This window comes from Piliocolobus tephrosceles, chromosome 19 (genome assembly GCF_002776525.5).
Source record: "Piliocolobus tephrosceles isolate RC106 chromosome 19, ASM277652v3, whole genome shotgun sequence".
NCBI lineage: Eukaryota > Metazoa > Chordata > Mammalia > Primates > Cercopithecidae > Piliocolobus > Piliocolobus tephrosceles.
In genome coordinates, this window is record NC_045452.1 from 3,208,115 (window position 1) to 3,230,499 (window position 22,385).

Consider the following 22,385-nt stretch of genomic DNA (forward strand, 5'->3'; position numbering starts at 1 on the left):
CTCAGGGTGGGAGCTGAGGTGGGGCAGAGGTACCCAGCAGGGGCCTTTGGCAAGGCAGTCAAGGGCATGCAGGGAGACTTCAAGGCCAACCCCCACTCCACCTACCCTGCCGCTGTCGTGGGGATGTCAGAACCTGACACCTTCCCTCACCGTGACAGCCTATGATGAGTGCCCAGGGTGCAGCTCCCTCAGCACCTGTAGTCACTGCAGCCTGAACCCAGGACCCTTCCCCTCCCCGACACCTCAGTGATGTGAAAATCCCTCCCGGAGTGCCCCATGCATCCCGGTGGCTGGCTATGGGACACTCAAGGAGAAGCAGCAGGGCCCCCCTCTCCAAAGGTTCTGGGCACCTGGTGGCCACCCTTGTCCAATGGGGCCAGGTCAGTGCCCAAGTCGGGCGGTCTCCAAGCTTGGGCCAGGGGCTGCTTTCCCGGCCAGCACTGACATTCCTGTTTGGTGGAACCAACAGAGAAGAGTGGTCACAGGACCCCTTGAGGACTCCGGGCCCCCCAGCAACCATGTTCCCCACAGTGGGGTTGGGAGGCGTGGTCTTGGGACCCCCTGCAGTGGGTGCGCAGGTCTCATTGACAAATCCAACACCCCCATCCCCAGGCCTTGGAAGCCCTCCTCGACCGTACCCCGTGGCGGCTGGTCACATCCACTTATCCCAGTGCAGCTGCCCTCAGGCTGTAATCTAGCCCCCCACCCCCAACCCGGCGCCGGAGCCTTCCTGGCCCCAAGCTGCAGCGCCCAGTCCAGCCCTCCGTTTAGCAGGTCTGTTCCAGGAACTCCCCTAATCCACCCATGCTCTGGCCACCTGGATCCCACACCCTTCCGATCCGTCCCACACATGTTCTCCAGATTTCTGCCTGTAAACCTGGAAATGACATGTGGTCCTGCAGGAGGTCGGCACCCCTCTCAGGGTCACCCTCTGTACTTCACCTTGGGGGCCTGCTGGACTCGAGTCTAGTTCTAGGACTAGAAGCCTGGGTGGGGGTCCCAAGGAGCATTGGCAAGGCCTTGCAGGGCAACTGCCTCAAGGGAGGCCACCCCGGGCCTTCAGCTAGAGGGGCTCTTCCGGCAATCAGGGCAGACGCAGGCGTTTGTGGTCCCAGCTTCTCTGGATCTGCCCATAGGCCCCACTCCAGTATTCAGGGTCATGGTTCTTTCCTAATCAACACCCGCGTTTAGGAGGAGACGACCGGCCAGGCTGGGCCCGGCTGCCTGCAGTGTGAGGCTCTGGCTGCTAAGTCCTGTTCTTGCTGTGTTGTGCCCTGGGGGCCACCCTGTGTGCAGCTGCAGCTGTGACTGTGGCCTTGACCGCTGGGAGGCAGCGCCGCTCTCGTGCCTTCTGCTCAGCACTCACCTGGAGGCGCACCCTGCGTGCCTTTCCCACTGCCCCCTCTCTGGGCAGGCATGCCCTCCTGGATCCCACATCTGGCCTGGGCCTGTGCGCTGCAAGCCCCCCTTGCCATCCCTCACAGGCACCTTTCTCTGCTTCAGCTTCAGCTTCACTCTTTTTTTTTTTTTTTTGAGACGGAGTCTCGCTCTGTTGCCCAGGCTGGAGTGCAGTGGCCGGATCTCAGCTCACTGCAAGCTCCGCCTCCCGGGTTTACGCCATTCTCCTGCCTCAGCCTCCTGAGTAGCTGGGACTACAGGCGCCGCCACCTCGCCCGGCTAGTTTTTTGTATTTTTAGTAGAGACGGGGTTTCACTGTGTTCGCCAGGATGGTCTCGATCTCCTGACCTCGTGATCCACCCGTCTCGGCCTCCCAAAGTGCTGGGATTACAGGCTTGAGCCACCGCGCCCGGCCCAGCTTCACTCTTTAGGGAGTTCAGTTACTTCCTGATCCTGATCCTGGCCTCAACCTATGTGTTGGGAGCTCCTGGCTTCCTCAGGGCGAGGGGTCATGTGGACATCGACAGGCACCTGTGGCTGGGGCCTATCATCTCCCGAGGCCTGGCCCAGGAAACCACACTTGGGGTGGCCCATTCAACAGTGGGTGAGGGTGGGGCTGAGCATCCTGCCTGGTGGGGGTCTGAGGGCACTGATGCTAAGTGGGGGACCAGGGCCTCCTCAGGGAGCTCCCACCTCAAGCCTGCAACTTGGCAATGGAAATTTATTATAAAATACCCTCAGCTGGCAACACAGCAGGCCCAAGCCAACGTCTCCCGTAGGCCTTGGACGGCCAGGGCTCTGGCTGGCCCCCAGAGTCACCATCCTGTGATGACACACTCCACAAAAGGAAACACCAACCTCGTGGTCCTCGGGCCATGACTTGCTGGTCCTCAGAGGCCCTTGAGGTTTCAGGTCAAGGCTGGGGCCCGATGCCCACCTCCCTGCCCGCCCTCCTTGTCTCCCGGGAGGGGAGTGGGTGAGTCACGCGGGCGGGTAGAGCGACCAGAGGCTGATCCGCTGATCCTTGGAGCCCGCGGCCAGCAAGCCATCGGCGGCGAAGGCCACGCACTGGATGGCGGCGCTGTGGAAGGCCAGCACGGCCAGCGGCTGCATCGTCCGCCAGTGGAACACGCGGATGCGGTGGTCCCAGCCTGCGGTGGCCAGGATCTTGCGGTCTGGCCGGATGGTGATCTCGGCGATCCCGGGATTGGTGAGTTCATGAGTCCCACGCACCTGTGAGAGTGACGAGAGGCGTTAGGCCACTGCTTAAGCCCGTGAGGCAGTGCTGTCCCCAGCGCCCCACCTGCAGCTGGAACCAGGAGAGACGTAGGCCCACAGGCCCGGGACGTGAGGGGCACACACGCCCGCACAGCTGACCTCCCACTCTTCCTAAGGCCACGATGGGGGACTCCAGCCCTCCCCTCAGACTGGTCTTCAGCCCTGCCCTGCTGCTCCTTGCACCAGCTCTGACCGACTCCTTCCCCAGTCAGAGAGCAGCAGAGAGACAGGGATGTCCCAGCTGCAGGAGAGGGGCTGGATCCTGGGGCCCCTCACCCCGGGGAACACACTGCACCCTAGTGCCTAGTGAGAGGCCACGTCCTGGGCTTGATGGCAGCAGAACGCTGGCACTTCTCCCAAAAGAACCTCACAACCACCCCAAAGCTGATGAGGATGAGAAATACAAACTCCATCTTCAGCAAAACCATGAGGTATGTGAACCCGCAAGCTCAACAGGGCTGGGAGCGCTGCCAAGAGTGAGACCCAGTTGGGGGTTGGCAGGATGAGGCGGGGACAGGGGGAGACGCCCTGGAGGCGGCAGGAACCACACAGTGCACCTTGCCCGGTGGGGGCAACATGCCCGGTGGGGGCAACATCCCCGGCTGGGTTCTGAGAGGGGGTGGAGCACTGCACAAGACCCTGAGCCACACAGGCAGATCCTATGTGCACGGGGCTGTCGGGGCGCTGGGTGCGCAGGAAGCCTCCTGCCCTGACCCCTCCCTGACATTCTTCTCCTACAACAAGCAGGGAGCTGGGGAGTTGGGGGATTAGCGCTGCCTCTGTGGCCACAGCACTTCTTGGTTCCACAGGGCTGTCCCATGTGCTGCAGGAAGTTTGGCACCTCTGTGCCCACACACTGAATGACAGAGGCACTTTGCCACCATGATGACAAGAAACAAGGGCCACTTCCTCCCACACCGGCCCCATGCACTGTGAGCTTTCCGTCAGCACCCTTTTCTCTAAGGGCCTCCTGATGGGGCCACGCTGCCCTCAGTTGCGAATCACACATCTCTGCAAAGACAGCACAAGGAAAAAAGGAAGAAGAAACAGGAAAAAGCAATGGCAACATTCAGCAGAGGCCAGTGGAAACTGTCACCAAGCAATGCTGTCATAAATTAACAAAAGAAAACTTCACGAATTAAGCTCTGGCTCTGCGTCCCGTCTGTAAAACAAGAACCCAAAGCAGAAGAACGCGGAGGAGGAAAGCTGACCTGGCAGAGCTCAGGGGAGAACTGGAAGAAAAACTCAAAGCAATGAAGGAGAATCAGCAGCAGCAGTGACTCTAACAGGACAGCGAGGGACACAAAGGGCAGGAATGATGGAGAGTGAGCAGAATGGGCCGGGCATGGTGGCTCATGCCTGTAATCCCAGCACTTTGGGAGGCTGAGGTGGGAGGATTGCTTGAGTCCAAGAGTTTGAGGCCAGCCTGAGTAAAACAGCATGACCTCCATCTCTATAAGAATTTTTTAAAAAATTAGCTGGGGGTGGTGGCATGTGCCTGTAATCCCAGCTACTCGGGAGGTTGAGGCGGAGGATCAGCTAAGCCCAGGAGATGGAGGCTGCAGTGAGCTGAGATCACTGCCACTGCACTCCTGTCTGGGCAACAGAGTGAGACCCTGTCTCGAAAAAAAAAAAGATACGCTGTAATAAAGTTATCGGACTTCATAGCGAAAAAACTTTTGATAGCCAGACAAAAAGACCGTGTTGATGACGAGGGTGCCATTTAGGCCGTCTTCAGAATGTTCCGCAGCCACATGGGTGCCAAGGGATGATGGGGTGATGCCTGCAAAGGCTGAGGAGGAAAGCGTGGTCCAAGCATTTTATATCCAGCCAAACTGTCGCTCAACTATAAAAACAACAGACCAACATTTCTGAACATGTAAGAACTCAGAGAATCCTGCAGCCATAAGCTGTTCTTGAAGGACTAGAAGATTAACTCCAGTCTCGTAAGAGATAACTGAAGAACTGCTGCAAATGGTCTGGCAGGGAGCACTGGACCCACTTGCCTACAGGATTAGCTCTAAGACAATATGGGGATTATGGCTGTGAAACCGGTTATATCACTCACAGACATATGGGAGGCACTGAGAGAGGTGGGATGGTTGTTAAGTTCACTGATTTAGCTCAGTTTTTGTCCTTAGGGGCCAAAGATATAATAGTCAATCTCATCCCCGAGAGATTATCTGAGCTCCCCCACCATAAGTAATGACAAAAATAGCATCATTTCCTTCTCCTATCCCACCTCCCTGTAGGTGCCTTTGTTTCCTAGTATTTCGCTTGTATATCTGCATAAAGTTAAAAAAAAGATCTAAATATACTCAACAGGCTGAGTGTGGTGGCTCATGCTTGTAATCCCAGCTACTTGGGAGGCAAAGACAGGAGGATTGCTTGAGGCTGGGAGTTTGAGGCTGTCGTAAGCTAAGATCACACCACTGCACTCCAGCCTGGGCAACAGAGTGAGATCCTGTCTTTTAAAAACATTACAAATTAGCCAGGTGTGGTTGTGTAGTCCCAGCTACTTGGGAGGCTGAGGTTGGAGGATCATTTGAGTCTAGGTTTATGATTGAATTTCAAAGTGAAATCCAAATCTGTGCTATGTACAAGGGAGATTCCAAAGGAACTCTTGGCAGAGGTTTACCGGGAAAATGCAAACAAGAAGAACAGGGTAATCTGAATAATAGGAACATTTGAATTCAGGGCCAAAGCATTAGGTAAGGTTATATAAAATACTTAACAATGATAAAGAGTACAATTCCCAGTGAAGAGCTATATAATCCCAGCACTTTGGGAGGCCAAGGCAGGAGGACTGCCCGAGCCCAGGAGTTCAAGACCAGCCTGGGCAACATATAGAGATCCTGCCTTTACAAAAAAAATTTTTAATTAGCCATGCATGCCGGCATGCACCTGTAGTCCCAGCTTCTTGGGAGGCTGAGGTGGAAGGATTGCTTAATCCAGGAGTTTGAGGCTGCAGTGAGCTATGATCACACTACTGCACTCCAGTCTGGGTGACAGAGCAAGACCTTGTGGCCCCCACCCCCCAAAATAACTGTAAATATCTGTTTAGCCAATAAACTGACATATCATCCATAAAGCAAGAACAATAGGAAAGTGGCTATAATTGAGTAACTGTTACCAGATTAGTCCTCTTGATGCAAACAATCATAAAAAGTGGACAAAATACACAAGGCAACTGTTTACAGGCAGGAAACACTAGGCAGAGAAGGGGAGCTGATGAGGTGGGCCTCCCAAATGCCCCCACAGCTCTCTGCCTGGAGACAATGCCCTTGGCATGAAGTCCACGCAGAACATAGTGGTCACGTTAAGCCGAGGAGGCAATGATCAGAATCTAGAGCAGTCAGAGGGCTGAAATCCATGGGGCAAGGCAAAGGAATGGAGGGAGCTGAAGACTGTGTGAGGGGTCCCTGTGAGTTTTGTGTGAGGGCTGGACTGCGCATGCTCACGGTGGACTCCACAGGGCTTACCAGAGCTGCAGAGTTAAACAGAACAGGTTCGAGAGGTCAACACTGCTGGAGGTCCAGTCAGCCTGAGTGCAAAGACTGTGTGACAGCCTGAGACCAGCTGAGCTACCAGAACGGCATCACTTCAGGAATAGGATTCTGTCTTAGAGTATGGCCTACCCTAGATCTACCAGAACAAAACCAGAAACCAAGCCGTGACAAGGTCTACAGGAGAGGCAGAGTTTGGAAGTTGAGTTCCACCCCCCTTAACAAGCCTGAGAATGAACTTTCCACAGACCTGCCCTAACAAAGCCAAAAGCCAAGCCTGCACAAGCTCAAGGTGAACAGTCAGTAACTGAATTGCACACCAGAATGAAAGTAAACACTCTTCAGAGCAAAATAACAGAACCCAGAGATTCAGCATGTATCATTTACCATGTCTGGCACACAAACAGCAAATTACTAGACATGCTAAAAAGCAGGAATATATGACCCATAGTCAAGGGGAAAAAGCAGTTAATAGAAACTGACCCCAAAATGGCAGAGATGTTGAACATATCAGATAAAGACTTTAAACAAACTACTTAAATGTGTTCAAAAAAAAATGAAAGGAAAATGTATTCAAATGATTACCAAAAAAATTGTCTTCAATGAGCATATAGGAACTATTAGCAGAGAAATGGAAATTATAAAAAAGAATCATAATAGAAAATATAGAACTGGAAAGCTCAATACTGAAATGAAAAATGTATCAAATAGGCTTAGCAGCAGATTGGAAATATATTTATTTTTAAAGTCAGTGAACTAGAAGACAGATCAACAGACATTGCCCAATCTGAAGAGGAGGGAGAAAAATGACTGAACCAAAACAAACAGAGCCTCAGGGGGCCATGGGATGCTATCAAACTGCGTACTCACAGAAGCCCCAGAAGGAGGAGACAGTGAAAATGGTCAAGAAAAAACAGTGGCTGGATATTTCCCAATTTTAATGAGAAACACGAATATATAGATGAAAAGCTCAGCAGAACCCAATCAGGACAAGGAAAGAAAATCTATCTAGGCACATGATAGTAGTCAAACTGCTGAAAACCACAGATTAAAAAAAAAATCTTGAAAGTAGCCATGGTGCAAGACATATTACATGCATGGGAATGATAGGATACCATGAGTCCTCATCAGAAACAAGGAACAACATCTTTACAGGGCCCAAGGAAAAATAAAACTATCATTCCCAAGTTCCATAGCTAGGATTCTGTAAAAAGGAGGGTGATGAAGACATTTTTTAAATAAACAAAAGCTAGAGAATTTTTTGCCAGCAGAATTGCACTACAAAAAAATGTAAGAAGATACTTGGGTCTATAGGATACGCAGCAGAAATGGCAAAGGGGTGAGTAAATGTAACATGTTATGTTTTTTATTTCTTGTAAGTTTTTTGTTGTTGTTGTTAACTGATGATTTGAAGGAAAACTGGTCAGATGCAGTGGCTCATACCTGTAATCCCAGCATGTGGGATTGCTTAAACCTAGGAGTTCAAGGCCAGCCTGGGCAACACAGTGAGACCCTATCTCTACAAAAACTTAGCCAGGCATGGTGGTACGTGCCTGTAGTCCCAACTACTCGGGAGGCTGAGGCAGGAGTTTGAGGGTGCAGTGAGCTGTGATTGCAACACTGCACCCCAGTCTGGGTGACAGAGCAAGACCTTGCCTCAAAGAAAAGGAAAACTAATATTGTAAGGTGCAGTTTTGAATGTGTGTAGTTATAGATCACAACAGTCACAGAAAGACTAAAAGGGTGAGTAGGAGGGATTGCACCAGCACAAGGTCATGTTTGTGAGATGGGATGTGAACAACACTGATTCTAAGGAGACTTTGAGAAGGGTGCACACTCTTAAAGTGCAACCACTTAGGAACAAAAGTGGCAAGAGGTCTAGCTAAGAAGCCAATAGAGGAAACATAACAGAATACTAAAAAATAAATATTTGATTACCACAAAAGAAGGTCGAGAAGGAGGAAAAGTGGTCAAAAATGGAAGTGACAAGTGGAAAATAAGTATAGAGGTGTTAAACTTAATCCCAGACATGTCAATAATTACAGTGAATGCAAACAGACTAAACGCATCAGTTAAAAGGCAGAGATTGTCAGAAAGCATCACAAAGCAAGACACACCTGTCTTCTAAAGATACTTTTTATTGGGAGGCCGAGGCAGATGGATCACGAGGTCAAGAGATCGAGACCAGCCTGGCCAACATGGTGAAACCCCGCCTCTACTAAAAATACAAAAATTAGCTGGGCATGGTGGCACAAACCTGTAATCCCAGCTACTCGAGAGGCTGAGGCAGGAGAATCACTTGAACCTGGGAGGCGGAGGTTGCAGTGAGCCGAGATCATGCCATTGCACTCCAGCCTGGCGACATAGTGAGACTCTGTCTCAAAAAAAAAAAAAAAAAAAAAGTAAAAAAAAAAAGATGCAGCCGGGCGCAGTGGCTCATGCCTATAATCCCAGCATTTTGGGAGGCCGAGATGGGTGGATCACGAGGTCAGGAGATCGAGACCATCCCAGCTAACACAGTGAAACCCCGTCTCTACTAAAAATATAAAAAAATTAGCCAGGCGTGGTGGCGGGCGCCTGTAGTCCCAGCTACTCGGGAGGCTGAGGCAGGAGAATGGCGTGAACCCAGGAGGCGGAGCTTGCAGTGAGCTGAGATCAAGCCACTGCACTCCAGCCTGGGTGACAGAGCAAGACTCCGTCTCAAAAAAAAAAAAAAAAAAAAAGATGCTTTTTAAATGTCAAGAGGTCAAGACAGGTTGAAAGTAGAAGCAGGGAGGAAAATGCAAAGGGCAAACCTAAGAAAGTCGATGCTACTGTTTAGCATCAGACAAAGCCAACTTCAAGACAAAGAGCATTATAAGAGACAAGGGACACTTTGTGTTGAGAAAAAGGCCCTGCACCGAGACGAGGTGACATCTCAGCGCCTATACACCCACACTCAGCCCCAGAGCTTCAAAGCTCATGAAGCAAAACTGGCAGAGACAAAGAAACAGGCATGTTTGCAATCACAGTTAAAGATTTTAAGAGCCTTCTCTGCGTAACTGTTAAAAAAAACTAGACCAAAAAAATCGGCAAGGATATTAAAGACTGGAACCACGTCCACTGACCTGGGTCAGGCTGACGGAAGGCTCCACCCCACAACTGCGGAACACACGCTCCTTTCAAGTCCATGTGGTGCACTCCCCGACACACGCCATGTGCTGGGCCAAAAACAAGCCTCCATAAATTTCTAAACACTGCAGTTGCACTGCGTGCATTCACAGACAACAGAATTAAGCTAGATTAAAGATACAGCTACAAAATCAACGAATATTTGGAAATTAACACACCCCCCCCCCAAGGAAACAACAGATCAAAGAGGAAATCACAATATTTGAACTGAATTAAAATGAAGACACAATAAATCAAAGCTTATGGGACTGAGCCACACGGAAGGTGGCCAGGCTGGGAGTTGAATTCTCAGCAGCCCAGGGAAGTGGCAGGACCTAGATCCGAGACCCAGCAGCTGCTGCTGCTGAGAGAACGGCCCCTCGGCATCCAGGCCCGTGCACTCCGAGGCCACCAGCACAGCCACCAAGAAGCCCCTGCCCGAGGAATCCCTAAAGGATGTGCTTTTTGGCTTCCAGAAGGAGGGCTTGAGATGTAAGAATGCCCAGGGCTTGAGATGTAAGAATGCCCAGGGCTTGAGAGGTAAGAATGCTCACACATGAAATGCAATTATCGACATGGGAACTGGTTCCGTAAGAGAGGTGTCTACACCTGGAGGGCCAGGAAGGTTGGAGGTAAAATGATTAAAATATAAGGCTATAAAGGGAAGTAGCGACCAAAAGAAACCTGGATTGAGCCATATTAATAGTTGGAAAAATAGGCTTTGGGGCAATTGTCCTTTCTAGAGATGATGAGGGGGAATGAAGAGAAGACCTCACTCACTAGGGAATTACCATTTTAAACTGGCATATTCCTAGGCCAGCTTCAAAGTGCATAAAACCAACACAGGCTCCCAGCAAAAGGGAACTGGACAGGCCTCTCTGCACTTGCTGGGGACCCTGGTCACCTGCAGGATGACTTAAAGGCCTAAGAATCAGTAGACACATGGGCCTGGCACTCACGTGTGCAGCGGGGCATCTGACAAGCAGCAGCGCCTCCCTGGCACATGTGCAGTGCTTATGAAAACTGGACGGCCCTGCATTTCAAAGAACTGATATCATTCAGACCTTGTTCCCAGACCACAATGTTAATTAAGTTAGAAATTGAAAACTAAAAAATAACTGGGGGAAAAAAATCAAACATTCAGAACCATAAAAACATTCTAATTAACTCAGCAGCCAGAGAACAAATAAAAATGGGGTCTTTGTGTCAAATGAGGAACATGGAAAAAAAATAAGAAAAATGGGGTCTGCCTGGAAGTGAGGGGAGGAAGACAATGCCTTCTTGCACCGGGGAGCCCAGCTGGGTGGTCACCTGTGGAAACAGCCTCCATGTGGGGGAGCCCAGCTGGGTGGTCACCTGTGGAAACAGGCTCCATATGGGGCGGGCAAGGGAAGGCTGAGTGCCGATGGGCTGTGCACCTGACCCCAGGCAGGGCAGCAGATGCAATCCGGGGGACGTGGGATGGAGGGAGAGCATGGCAAGGACTGAAATGATGAACAGAAAGACAGAAGTGCTCAAGGACAAACACATACAAGACTGATCAGGAATAAAGCAGGGACAGAGCTTTGAATGCGGCAGAAATTTAAACAATCATCACAAGCAGTCCAAAAAAGGTCACTAGGAATATAACCTTGAGGATTTGTATGCCCACACATTCCTAGAAAAATTCCCCAAATCAGGAAACCTAAATTAGTCCACAAAGAAAACAACCCAGGCAGAGAAAATAACTGCCCAGTAATGTGCAGGTGAAGACCAACCTATAGTCACTCACAATCCCCCACCTCCACCACCCAAATGTGTCCATCCATCGGGAGAAGAGGGGACGCTCCCCACCAGCTGCCTGAGCCCGGGTCTCCTGTCACTAGGCAGGTGGTGGGAGAGGGAGACCCAAGTCAGTCTGTGGATCTGGGCAGTTCCGACCCAGCCCAGTGGAGTGGGCAGAGCATATGTCACACGTGGGGGGCGCTCGTGGTGATTTCAGGACTTTTCCCTGAGATCCAGGGACAGACTGAGGATTTTAGTTGTTTTAATGTTTAAGAAAACTCCAACAATGCAATGAACAGATTCAAGAAGAAAACCTGTATGAGTCAGAGAGATACAGTGAGAGCATTTGGTGACATCAGGCACCCATTCAAGACCCAGATTCTTTCCCCAGGAGAGGTGGGAGGAGCCTTGCCTGGCGAGGAGATGCCACCAAACAACCCACAGCCCTCACCCCGGCCTGGGATACCACCGCCTGCGCCCCCTGACGCTGCTCTAGGCGCCTGGTCAGTGAGGTCGGCGCCTCGCCATGCCCTCTCAGCCACCTTGCCCTCCTACCTCAACACCAGCTTGTCTCTCAAGGCCAAGCCCTTGCAGGCCCATCGTCCTGCCCTTTCAAGGCATCTCCAGGGCCCAGGGCCCCCTGTTCATGGACTTACCAAGGCCTGCAGCCCTGACCCTTCTCATGGCCCCTCCCCTCCCACCTCACTGTAACCAGCACAGTCCCAGCACATCCCAGATGCTCTGCCTGTCCTCTACCTCTCTTGCCTGGCAGACCTTGGCTCTAGGGGTCTTGGCAGCGTCCTCCTTGTGCTGAACGTGCTGCAGCATGACACACAGCCATTGGTTGGCAACCACAAGCCCAGGCTGGCCTCAGTGTGCAGAGCACCCAGCCTCAGGGCTGCCTCCCCTCCCTCCACACCAGCCCCTGCCTCCCCACTTGGCTCCCTATGACCCGGCTGAGGGGCCATCAAGGCCAGCACCTGCTGTGCAGGGCCGTGGGGGGATGCTGGCATGTACACGTCACGCACGTGGGGTTCACTGCCTGTGCTTGCAGACCCAGGAGCCTCTCCCTGCTCTCGGGGACCAGAACACAGTGGCCCAGGGAGGGAACTGGTGGCTGGGAACAAGAACAGGAGGCTGATTTGATGCCATCATCATCGTCACCCGTTTCTCTCCTATGATCTCTGCCCTGAGTCAGTGGTAGAGAACAAACACCGGGCCCCACGCCGTGGCCCTCACTGGAAGCCTCTGGAGCCTGTTCAGGGCCCTCTTGATAGGAATTTGCTGGAAGGTCCTTCCCAGGGAGAAAAGAGCTGCTGAATGCCTGGAGCCACTAGGCACGCGGGGAGGTTTCAGTAGGAGTCCTGACTGGATGTCTTCACCTGTGGGAAGCTGAGATGCCCGGTTCCTCCTGCCCAGCAGCCTGGCTGTGCCTACCCACCAGCCAGGCGGCCACTGCCTGCAGGGACAGGAATGACCCCACACCCACCTCAGCCATTCTCAGAAAGCAGTGACAGCATCAAGGTAAAGAAAACCAGGTGCAAGGACCAGCTTCCCGCAGGAAATGAGGACGATGCAGGAAGCCTGGTGGGGCCTCCTGGAGAAGGACTAGGGCCTGCTCCAGCCCTGTGTTCCTGAAGAAGAGGACTGGTCCTGGCCCTGCAGTGATGGCAGCCAGGGCCCTGTACTACTGTGCTCCTGATGGCAGGTGGGACCATGCCCACGCCCTGCACAAGCCTCTCCTCCTGATGCGATGCACGGGGAGCTGACCCAGGACCCTCTGGCCCCCCTCCTGGCTCCCAGCAGCTCTGCTACTGCCCTCTAAAGGGCAGCCTCTGGCAGACAGCGGCAGCAGCCACCACTGCTGTGCAGATGGGAGCGCAGCTGGGACACCTGGCCCTGTCTCATGGGAGAGCCACAGTTGGTCCACTTCCCAGGCCAGGGCTGTCTGGAGTAGGGGAGCCTCATTATTACTTAAAGGCCTCAGAATATGGCTGGCTGTAAATCAGTCCCCACTTCAAGGCTGTGGGCGCTACCCCAAATGTGGGAGGGAGAGGGCCTGCGTACCACCTGTATCTGATGACAACGCAGGCTCTAACTGCGACGGCTCGTGAGAAAGCCACCTCAGCAAGGCAGGGCTCCAGTTGCCACTTGCCTCCAAGGCACCCTCAGGTGGCATCCTGATGTGGGCAGCCTCCTCATCACCACCGCGGCCCCTGGCCAAGCCCCAGCCTGGACCTGGCCCTTCCAGGAAGGCTCTCTGGCCACCAGTGTCTCTCATAGCGCATGACCTCAGGTGCCAGGAATGCGTGGCGCGGCCAGGCCACCATCTGGTTCCGATTACCCATGCTCTGCTCCGGGAACCTCACTCGCGTCTCCGCTCCCAGCACCCGCTGGGGGGAGACTGATCTTGGCTTATCAGAGGCTTCAGCGGGAGGGTGCGAGGGACACACAGTCACGCCCATGTGGCTCTTGGCCGAGGAGTCACAGTGCAGGCAGTGGGTGAGGACACCAGTGGGCGCTGAGGACCTTCGGTCACCTTGCTTGCTCCCGGCGGCAAGAACGCTCTCAGGTAGCTCACCTCCGAAAGTGCCCCCAGAGGCTTTCCCTGAGGCCTGGGCTTTACAGAACCTGCAGTCTCCAGGGCCTCTAGGATCAATGTTAAGACGTGACATCGGGCAGAGGGTGGCATGTCAGCTTCTCCAGCTCCCTGTCCCCTGTCCCTGGGGTCGCCTGTCCCCTCCCAGGCCTCCTCCTGGCCCATGCAACACAGGGCTCAGTAGGGGAAGCGCTTCTCCTTTGATGTGCACCACAGGCCGATGCCCTGCCCAGCACGCCACAGCCACGCCAACCACTTCCAGTTCCTGGTTCTCCCTTCTGCTCTCACTTTTCAATTCGTTAATACCTGGTCCTCCTTTTGCTTTAACTTTTCATTTCATCAATCCGGTCAAGTTCATCTCTGGACTGGAACGTGCCCCATAAATTACAGTTTTAAGTTCCAGCAGCTGTTTCCCAAGCACGCCAGGAGAGACGAGGCAGATCTGGGCCAGGACGGCAGGAGGGCCCCTTCCCGGGGTCCTGGGCGCAGGGGTGGGGACTGCAGGGAAGAGCCTTCCGGGGGCTCTCAGGGAAGCTGCCTGGGTTTTCAGCCCTTTACTGTCAGACTGGTGAAGGACAAGCTAGTGCCAAGTGAACACTGGACCCCATGGGGGCACCCTGCAGGGTCACTGCCAGGCTTGAGGAGGAGGGAGGGAGTGGGAGGGGTATGCCCCTTCCAGACATGCAGACCCAGCACCCAGAGTGGCTCAGCCTCCCAGCGCCCAGAGCAGCTCAGCTGCTAGCTGCTAAGAATGGGCATCATGATGACTCTCCTCCACCCATCACACAGGCCCACTAGGCCTTAGGAGACCCTTCTTCCTGGGGACACACGAGAAGCTCTGCCGCTTACAGTAGGGACTTGCGTCCCCACCCCCAGGACAGCTGACGGATGGGCAACGGATGGACACAGCTTTCCTGCAAGTCTGCCATGTGCCCGCACAGGTTGGTGATGCCCACAGGGCACTGGGGCCGCTCACAGAACCCTGCCCCTCTGTGTATCCTGGTCTCACCAGGGCCCGTCCTTCACAGCTCTACCATATGCTTCAAAGGCTCTGGTGGTGCCTGCTCAGGAGTGGGCCTGACGGACCCGAGGTGAGCCCTCCCCGCTCCACAGGGGCCAGGGCTGGGCGAGCGTGAGGCGCAGCAGGCTTGCTGGGGCTGCTGGCAAGTCTGCCCTGCCTGGGGGCCCAAGAGATGCCTTCCCTGTGGCCTCCTGTCATACAGACAGCCTGGACCACAGCCCCACAGAGAGGGGCAGCCCCAGGACCTGTCCTCAGTGAGGCTGGGAGCTGCTGCTTCTGCCAGTAGCCACCTCACGGGACATGCAGCTCCCCCTGGAGGCCCTTCACCCACGAGACTGGGCAATCAGGCCACTGGCTGGCTGTGGGTAAGTCTCAGGCTTCCAAGGCTTCTGCTGAATGGGGGCTCCTTGTCCACCCCCCAGAAGCCAGGATGTACCCAGGCCACACCCAGCACCTCACCCCCCATGGTCTTTGCAGCCCCAAGACCTGCACCAGAATGAGACCTGGACAGGAGGCTCCCCTTGCTCCCACCAGCCTGACCCAATCCCTCCCATCCCAAATGGGGCCACATGTGTAGGCCAGGCCACCCTGTGTTGAGCCCTGGAGCCACAGGCTCAGACAGGGACACCACGGTGCCCCTCGAGCCACGCCAGCCAGGAGAGCTCAGGAGACACCACGAGAAGATCTTCGGCAACCGCCAGGCGGCCCTGAGGCCTCCCTGCCTTCCTGCTGGGCTTTCCCACTGCCCGTGAGCAACAGCCTCCCTCGGGCCAGCTCCAGACCACCACGGGGGCCACAGCTCCTTGCAGTTTTCCACACTGGTGTTTTTTTTTTTTTTTTTTTTTTTTTTATTAATCAGTTCCTTACTGACCAAATTCCTCTGAGTTTTCACAAAGGGGTTTGAGTATTCCTGGACTCTGCGTGCCTTTCTCTAGATGGACAAGATGTAATGGCATGAACCCGAGGTCTGGGTGAAACCCAAGCCATGTGAACACTCTGCCAGCGCCCACGCCCCTTTCTTCCTGCGCCAGCCATGGACAGCCCCCGTGCACCCGCCTCCAAGTGATTAATTAGCCAGGGATCTGCAACAACTCCTCTTCATGCCTAAATATTGTTTCAGCCTATCAGACTGTTAGTGCAGAGCAGGATAAATGAGGCCCAGGGCCTGGCGCACTGACCTGCAGGGCCTGCTGCCCGTCCAGGCTCCAGACAGCCAGCACCTTCCCCGCGGAGCCCGAGATGCCCCTGGCCTTCTGGGAGTCAAAGTCAAGGTCCATGACGGGCTCCTCGTGGCAGGCGATGTGGCTGCACACCTTCTGCTCAGAGACGTCCCACAGGGCCACCGATCCATCCTCATAGCCGGCCAGAAGGAGTGGGCGGGGGTTGCAGTCGGCCTGCGGGGAACAGCAGAGCAGTCAGCTCCTAGAAGGACTCTGACTTCAGTGAGTTTTGGGGGAGAAGGGGCTCTGGAGATCTCCTGCCCCTCCTGCTGGCTGGGGCTGTCTCCCATGTCTTCCACGTGGCTCCCACAGCTCAGAAGCTCTGCACCGCCAGTGCCCTCCTGTACAGCCCCTGGATGGCTGATGCTGTCAGCATGGGACTGGCACGGCTGCTCTTAGGGCAACCCAAGGACATGGGGCAGAGGGCACAGAGCTGAGCCCAAGGCCTCCCACTGCTGTACCACTTCTCACCAGCCCTGCAACCTGCATGTGCCCATCCTGGGTTCTGCCCAAAGGGGTGATGCTGGGCACTCACCAGCCACTGTGAGTGCTGCCAACCCTCTCCACCTCTCCCATGCACAGGGACCTGTCCTCCTGTCTCCTTTCCCCAGGCCTAAGATGTGTGGCCACTGCTCACTGGGGCTGGTCACCTGTCTAGAGCCGCCAGCCAGAAGAAACCATGAGCTCCGTCTCCATGAAAAATGAACTCTCTGTGCTTTGTCAATGTGGCTGCTGAAGCCCCCACCCCTGAAGCCTGGCGCGAGCTGCCCGAGCTCTTGTGATGAATGAGGGCGCAGGTCAGAGGGCTCCGAGCCCTGGGCAGACGCCTCGTTTGTTAAGCCTCTGGAATAATTGCAGGAGGAGAGCGCTGCAGGATTCCGCATCACCCTGGGGACACAGCCGTCAGTCCCCGGCACCAAGAATGACAGCCCAGAGAAACCTGGCATGGCTGAGCAAGGAGACCTGGGGGAGCCGGAAGGCACCAGGGGGTGTACCTAACAAAGGGATGCTGAGTCCTCAAACAGCGCAAGGACCAGGGCTCCAGGGAACCGGGGGAGCCAGGCCCGGAGCCCGAGGCCAACTGCCCTGACCTGGAGGGGATGGCCAGGCCAGGGACAGAAGGACAGTCACTGTGCCCTGCAGGATGTGGGCATGTGAACGCGAGGCCAGAGCTGGTCCAGTGGTCTTCATACATGTCCCTGGAAAAGACTTGTAAAACCGCTGGGTTCTAATAACAGAGTTCACACAGACGAAACTGAGAAGAGTGAGGCTCCGGGAGGAGGCAAGTGGCAGTCGATGCGTCTCCTCCTGGGGCATCTTCTCCCAGGCCTCGTCCCAAGTCATGACCTGCTGCCAGAGTCCACATTGTCCCTGGGAGGCAGGGCTGCCCCAGGCCCCCGAGTGTACTCAGCGCCCTGCCCCTCCCTGCAGAAGCCCTGGCCATGCTGCTGCGTGTGCTGTTTTATCCCCAGGAGGAGCTCCACGTTGGCACCTTTCAGATCACCTGCTGGGAAATGAGGCGTGCAGGACCCACAGTACTTTCCTCCTTGACATGGGTGCCACGCCCACTGCACAGGAGCTCCTTGCAAGCAGCCCTGGCTCCCTGGAAGGGCCTCCCCCTGGTAAGCGGTGTATCTGAACTCAGAGTGGGTGAGGGCCAGGCGAGAGCAGCTGGAACACTCCGCATCCCAACCAGGAATGCAGACCAACCCCAGAAGCTGACTCCAAAGACTCTCCCCACTGGACCCGCTCCCCTCAGGCAGCGCTCTGTGGTGGCGCCTGTTCCCAGCCTGCGCTACCCTCCTCCTTGGCACTGTCCTCCACTGCCGGAGCTGGGACTGCCTGGGGCTGCTCCCGTCACTGATGTCCTTCTGGCAGTCTCCGAGCCTAGAGCCTGTGTGAAGCCACTGCCTCTGAGTTCAGATGCCATGGTCAGCGCAGGGACTGTGTGTGTGACTGACCTGCCTGCCATGGTGCCACAGGGTGGCCGGAGCAGAAGCCAACCTGGCCTGGAGGGGCTTGCCCTGTGGTTGCCAGCCTCTGCTATACCCCTGGTCCCTGCAGACCCCAGTGACAGACACCACAGGCAGGGCAGTCCTTTTGTGGCTGGGGCACTTCGGTGCCCACAGCCTTGATGCTGCCTGACCTCTGCTGGGGAGAGGATCTGAAGTCTCCCAGCTCTGTTCTTCTCTGCCCTCTCCCTGCCTGCAGATGAGACCTGGAGGCCAGGCCTCACTCTGTACCCCTCCTATTGACTGGCAGCCCCAGAGGGACACAGCAGGTCGAGGGCTGTGGGAAGCCCTCAACGCACCGTACCCCAGGAAGCAGGGCAGGGCTGGCTGGAGGGGCCCTTGCCCTGAGGGCTGTGCCAGTAACTGCCTCAGGCTTGACATAGGTCCTGATCTTTTATATATTAATAACAATTATTCTTATGTTGCAGGTCAGCTGCTTTAAGGAGCAAAATAAGAATATAATAAAGATTAAAATTTTTAAAAAATGTTTAAATAAATAAAAAATAAAAATGAGATTGCCCCCCCCCCAAAAAAAAGTAAAGAAAAGAAACCTCTCAGTGTTTCAGAAAAAAAAATAGCAAGTCAAGCCACTGTGCCACAATTGGATTGACAAATTATAACCCGACCCTCAGGCTTGGGGATGGAAAAGGGAACATGTGGAGTTAATGTCGGCTTTTCTTAGCGGAATGCTTCATGCTGGATCTCCATCACCAACAGAAACGCGATTTGTCCTCTGTCAACTACATTAATTACCTTAACAAGTTTGTACATCCCTTTCTATGCATTTTTCTGTTGGAATTTTACATGATTGTGCAATGACCCACGTTTCCCAAAGGGTGGAACAGGAGCGGTGCAGCCTCGGACACCCTTTCCCAGGATCTGGACGTCCTGCCCACTGCCTGTGGGGTTCCAGCCTTGGGGGGCGTTTTTCCTCCCAGCAGAATCCCTGTCAAGCCCTTGGAGGAGGCTTGTCTGGGCACATGGAGGCCAATGACCCAGGCTCCGCTGCAGTCCCTGTGGCCCGGCTGTGAACCTGCTGGCACCGAGTTTCATCATCCCAGGTGAGCCCCCCGGAAGCTGCCCTGCCTCCCGTGAGGGCTTCTCCCCAAAAGGCCACAGCCGCAGAAGTAGCACCGCAGGATCAGCCCACGGGAGACCCCAAATTCCAAGTGAACTTTTTCAGTCAAGAAACCATAGGGGAAAGCTGACTGCAGTAAGGGGCGCCCGCTTTCTGGTCACATGGAAAGAGAGAAAAGCTGGGGGCAGGGCCTCTGGGAGTGCCCGTCCTGGTGGACCTCGCAGGGCACGCAGACGCCCACCAACTGCACAGGCCCGCTCTCGCTCTCATGAGGAGGTCAAAGAGGCAGTGAACCAGAGTCACCTCCTGGTAAAGGCCCAGCCCAGGGCAGTTCTCAGAGTCGAACAGAAAAGGAGGGTGCCTGGGCCGGGCGCAGTGGTTCACGCCTGTAATCCCAGCACTTTGGGAGGCCAAGGCGGGTAGATCACGAGGTCAGGAGATCGAGACCATCCTGGCTGACATAGTGAAACCCTGTCTCTACTAAAAATACAAAAAATTAGCTGGGCGTGGTGCCGGGCGCCTGTAGTCTCAGCTACTCGGGAGGCTGAGGCAGAAGAGTGGAGTGAACCCGGGAGGTGGAGCTTGCAGTGAGCCGAGATGGCACCACTGTACTGCAGCCTGGGTGACAGAGCGAGACTCCGTCTCAAAAAAAAAAGAAAAGGAGGGTGCCTGGCATGACCTAGGGCCCCGGGAAGGGTGCTGCCGGTGACCCCTTACCATGGGCTTCTGAGGCAGCTCAGGGCTAAAGGGGCTCTTTGCAAGTGAATGCATGGGACCACTTGCTCTGCAGCCCTAGACATGAGCAGCCCCGAGGAGGGCAGCTACACCTGGCCTGGAGGGTGATGAGGGAGGAGGCTGGCCTCAAGGAAGCTGTGCTGCATGGAGGCAGCTGGCCCAGAAGAGTCCCTCCCAGCAATCCCGACCTGGGCCCCGGCTGATGCCTTCCAACCCTGTCTAACCACAAAGAACAGTTGAGAAGGAAGGAAGTGTTCATGGATCTGAAATTCCAAGTGTGGCCTCAGGGAATGTCATTGTTGTTAAGTCCACTCCTGCCTCTAAGAGGCAAAGAAGTAACAAAAATTAATTCCAAGCAAAGCGGGGACATGTAGGCTTGCTGTAGTTAGTCAGCGTGGCCCGCCCTGCCCTAAGCAGGGCCCAAGTACTGAGGCGCTGGCAGACACCATTGTCCCCTCCTCACTGCTCACTGGAGGGCACCACCGGCTGCGGGATGAGCCCACCCGAGCCTGCAAAGGACAAGGACCTGCTGCCACTGCTGCTGGCTGAAGCCAGGCCTCTCCTGAGATGCTGACGGGAGGCCCCTTGCAGCAGCGGGAAGCAGGGGGCCATGGGGACGCTGAGGAAGCTGCACAGGTTCCCTGCGGTGGGGGGTGGGGGGAGTTGCCAAAGTGGCTTGACGATAAATCAGATCCTGAATGGAGCATGACTCATGGCCGTGGGCGTGGCCAGCAGGGCGTGGCTGGTGCACGCGGGGCCTTACCTGCCACAGCCGCAGGCACATGGGCATGCCTAGCTTGGCATCTGCCTTCGGCTTCAGGGCGCACACTGACGTCTTGGATGGCATCTCCAGAATCTGAACCTGACAGTAAGAAAACAAGTTGAGTTGGGCCGTTGCCAAGTCGAGTCTGCACTATACAAACAAGAGACTCTTAAGGCGATTAACCAGGGCTGCTGTGAGTTTCTGTCTGCACCCCTCCCCGTGGTCACCTGGGAGCCCAGGCTCCTAATCAGGCTGCATGCACCCTTGCAAAATGCTTGCACCATTCCCGGGTCACTGCCTGGCAGCTGCCCCGGCCTCTCCCGACGTTACTGCGCAGGCTGAGCAGGAGGATGGTTCCCTGGCCCCTGACAGAGCCCGCTGATTCTCTCTCCTTCCTGGTGCAGGCTTTACATACAAACCACTATGAGTGATCTCAGGCATAGCCATGGTTCTAAGACTTGCCTAGGAGCACCTAGAGACCTGCCACCCACTTGAGAAATGAATGTGATGTGCCTCTTCTGAGGGCAGCTCCTGGAAACCTGGCTCCCCCAGCACCCCGGTGTGCCCTGTGCATCAAGGCTGCATTCCAGGTCCCCTGAACACAGGCCAGGGCCCTCCTACACCTGGGCTGGGAGATGTGCCGTGCTGGCTTGTGGGGTGCAGGTCTGCTGATCACCCATCTCCTGAACAGCCAGGTCAGGGGATGGCCAAGGCCACAAGCAGCAGACCGCCAGGTGGTTCTGCTGGAATCCAGGTCTGCCTGCACCCTCTGCCCTCACTCTGGGAACTGGGGAGGCTCAGTCAGCCCTGAACTTCCCCAGGTGCGAGCGAGAGCAGCTCACTGGCCCCTGACAGAGCCTGCCGATTCTCTCTCCTCTGTCTGCTTCTCCTTTCTGGTGCACGTTTTACACAAGAACCACTTGGAATGAGCTACCGATAACATTGGCAATAACATCAATGCACAGTCACCTTGGGCAGAGCCTGGCATATATGGGGCATCACCCAGTTTACACACAAGGAGTCCAAGCCCCAGAGGCTGGGGGCTCTGAGTAGGCAGAAGTCATACCAGTTGGTCCAGTGGTCTCTGGCCTCTCTATTCTCCAGAGCCAGGCAGGGGGATTGTGTCTTAGGGGCCTGTGCCTGTGTGGGTGAGAAGCTTGCTGCCCTCACTAACCCACACAGAACAGGCCCGGGACCCCAAGTCTGAAGCCTAGATCTGCCACAGGCATGCTGGGGGTGTGCTGAGGTCACCCCCGTTGGGGCAGAGAGCTAGGCCCACAGGCCAGTCCTTCCAGCTACAGAGTTCTGCTGAGGCGCCCACCTCCAGTACACGGACCAGGGCCACGGCACTTTCTGGGCAGGCTGCTCTCGCCAGGGGCCCCCACGGCAGCTCAGCCTCTGACAGCAGGGCTTCTACTCCACTCAGCACCAGGAGCTCAGCCTGGAACATAGGGCTTCTGCCCCACTCAGTACCAGGGATGGCTCACAGATCTAGGCCCCACACAAATGCATGCACACACACACATGCATGGGTAACATGTACACACCTGCACACACAAATAGAGCCTCCTTCCCGTCAAGCCCAGACACCAGGGGCCTCAGGGTGAGCCAACCATCTGACTGAAGAGGTCCCCGGGGAACAAAGAGAGCAACACAATGAAGGGGGCAAAAAAGAAAAAAGCACTCAGTAATGGGAGAGGTGATTATAGTCAGGAACCAAGAGGCTCAGTGATGGTAAGACCAGGCCGGCGAGCTCTGGGGAAGGTGGTCAAGCCTGAACTCCAAAGCCAGCCAAAACGGTAAGCAGGAGGGTAAAACAGGTCTCCGTGGACACCAAGGATTCCTTGTGGAAAAACCGCTC

At 55.1% G+C, this 22,385-nt stretch overlaps 1 protein-coding gene across 3 annotated transcripts in view; it reads right to left on the reverse strand.

The window, feature by feature from the left end:
• Positions 1-2,099: 2,099 nt before the first annotated feature.
• GNB1L (G protein subunit beta 1 like) overlaps positions 2,100-22,385 on the reverse strand; it is a 70,047-nt gene continuing 49,761 nt past the window's right edge. For 2 of the 3 annotated variants that reach the window (XM_023192597.1, XM_023192596.2), the window contains 3 exons: positions 20,525-20,623; positions 15,895-16,110; positions 2,102-2,631 (listed from right to left, as the gene is read on the reverse strand). In XM_023192597.1, the coding sequence (XP_023048365.1) occupies positions 2,380-2,631; positions 15,895-16,110; positions 20,525-20,623 (567 nt within the window). In that variant the 3' untranslated portion in view covers positions 2,102-2,379. Of the gene's footprint in view, positions 2,632-15,894; positions 16,111-20,524; positions 20,624-22,385 lie in introns of all 3 variants that reach the window. The other variant, XM_023192598.2, reaches the window with a different exon arrangement.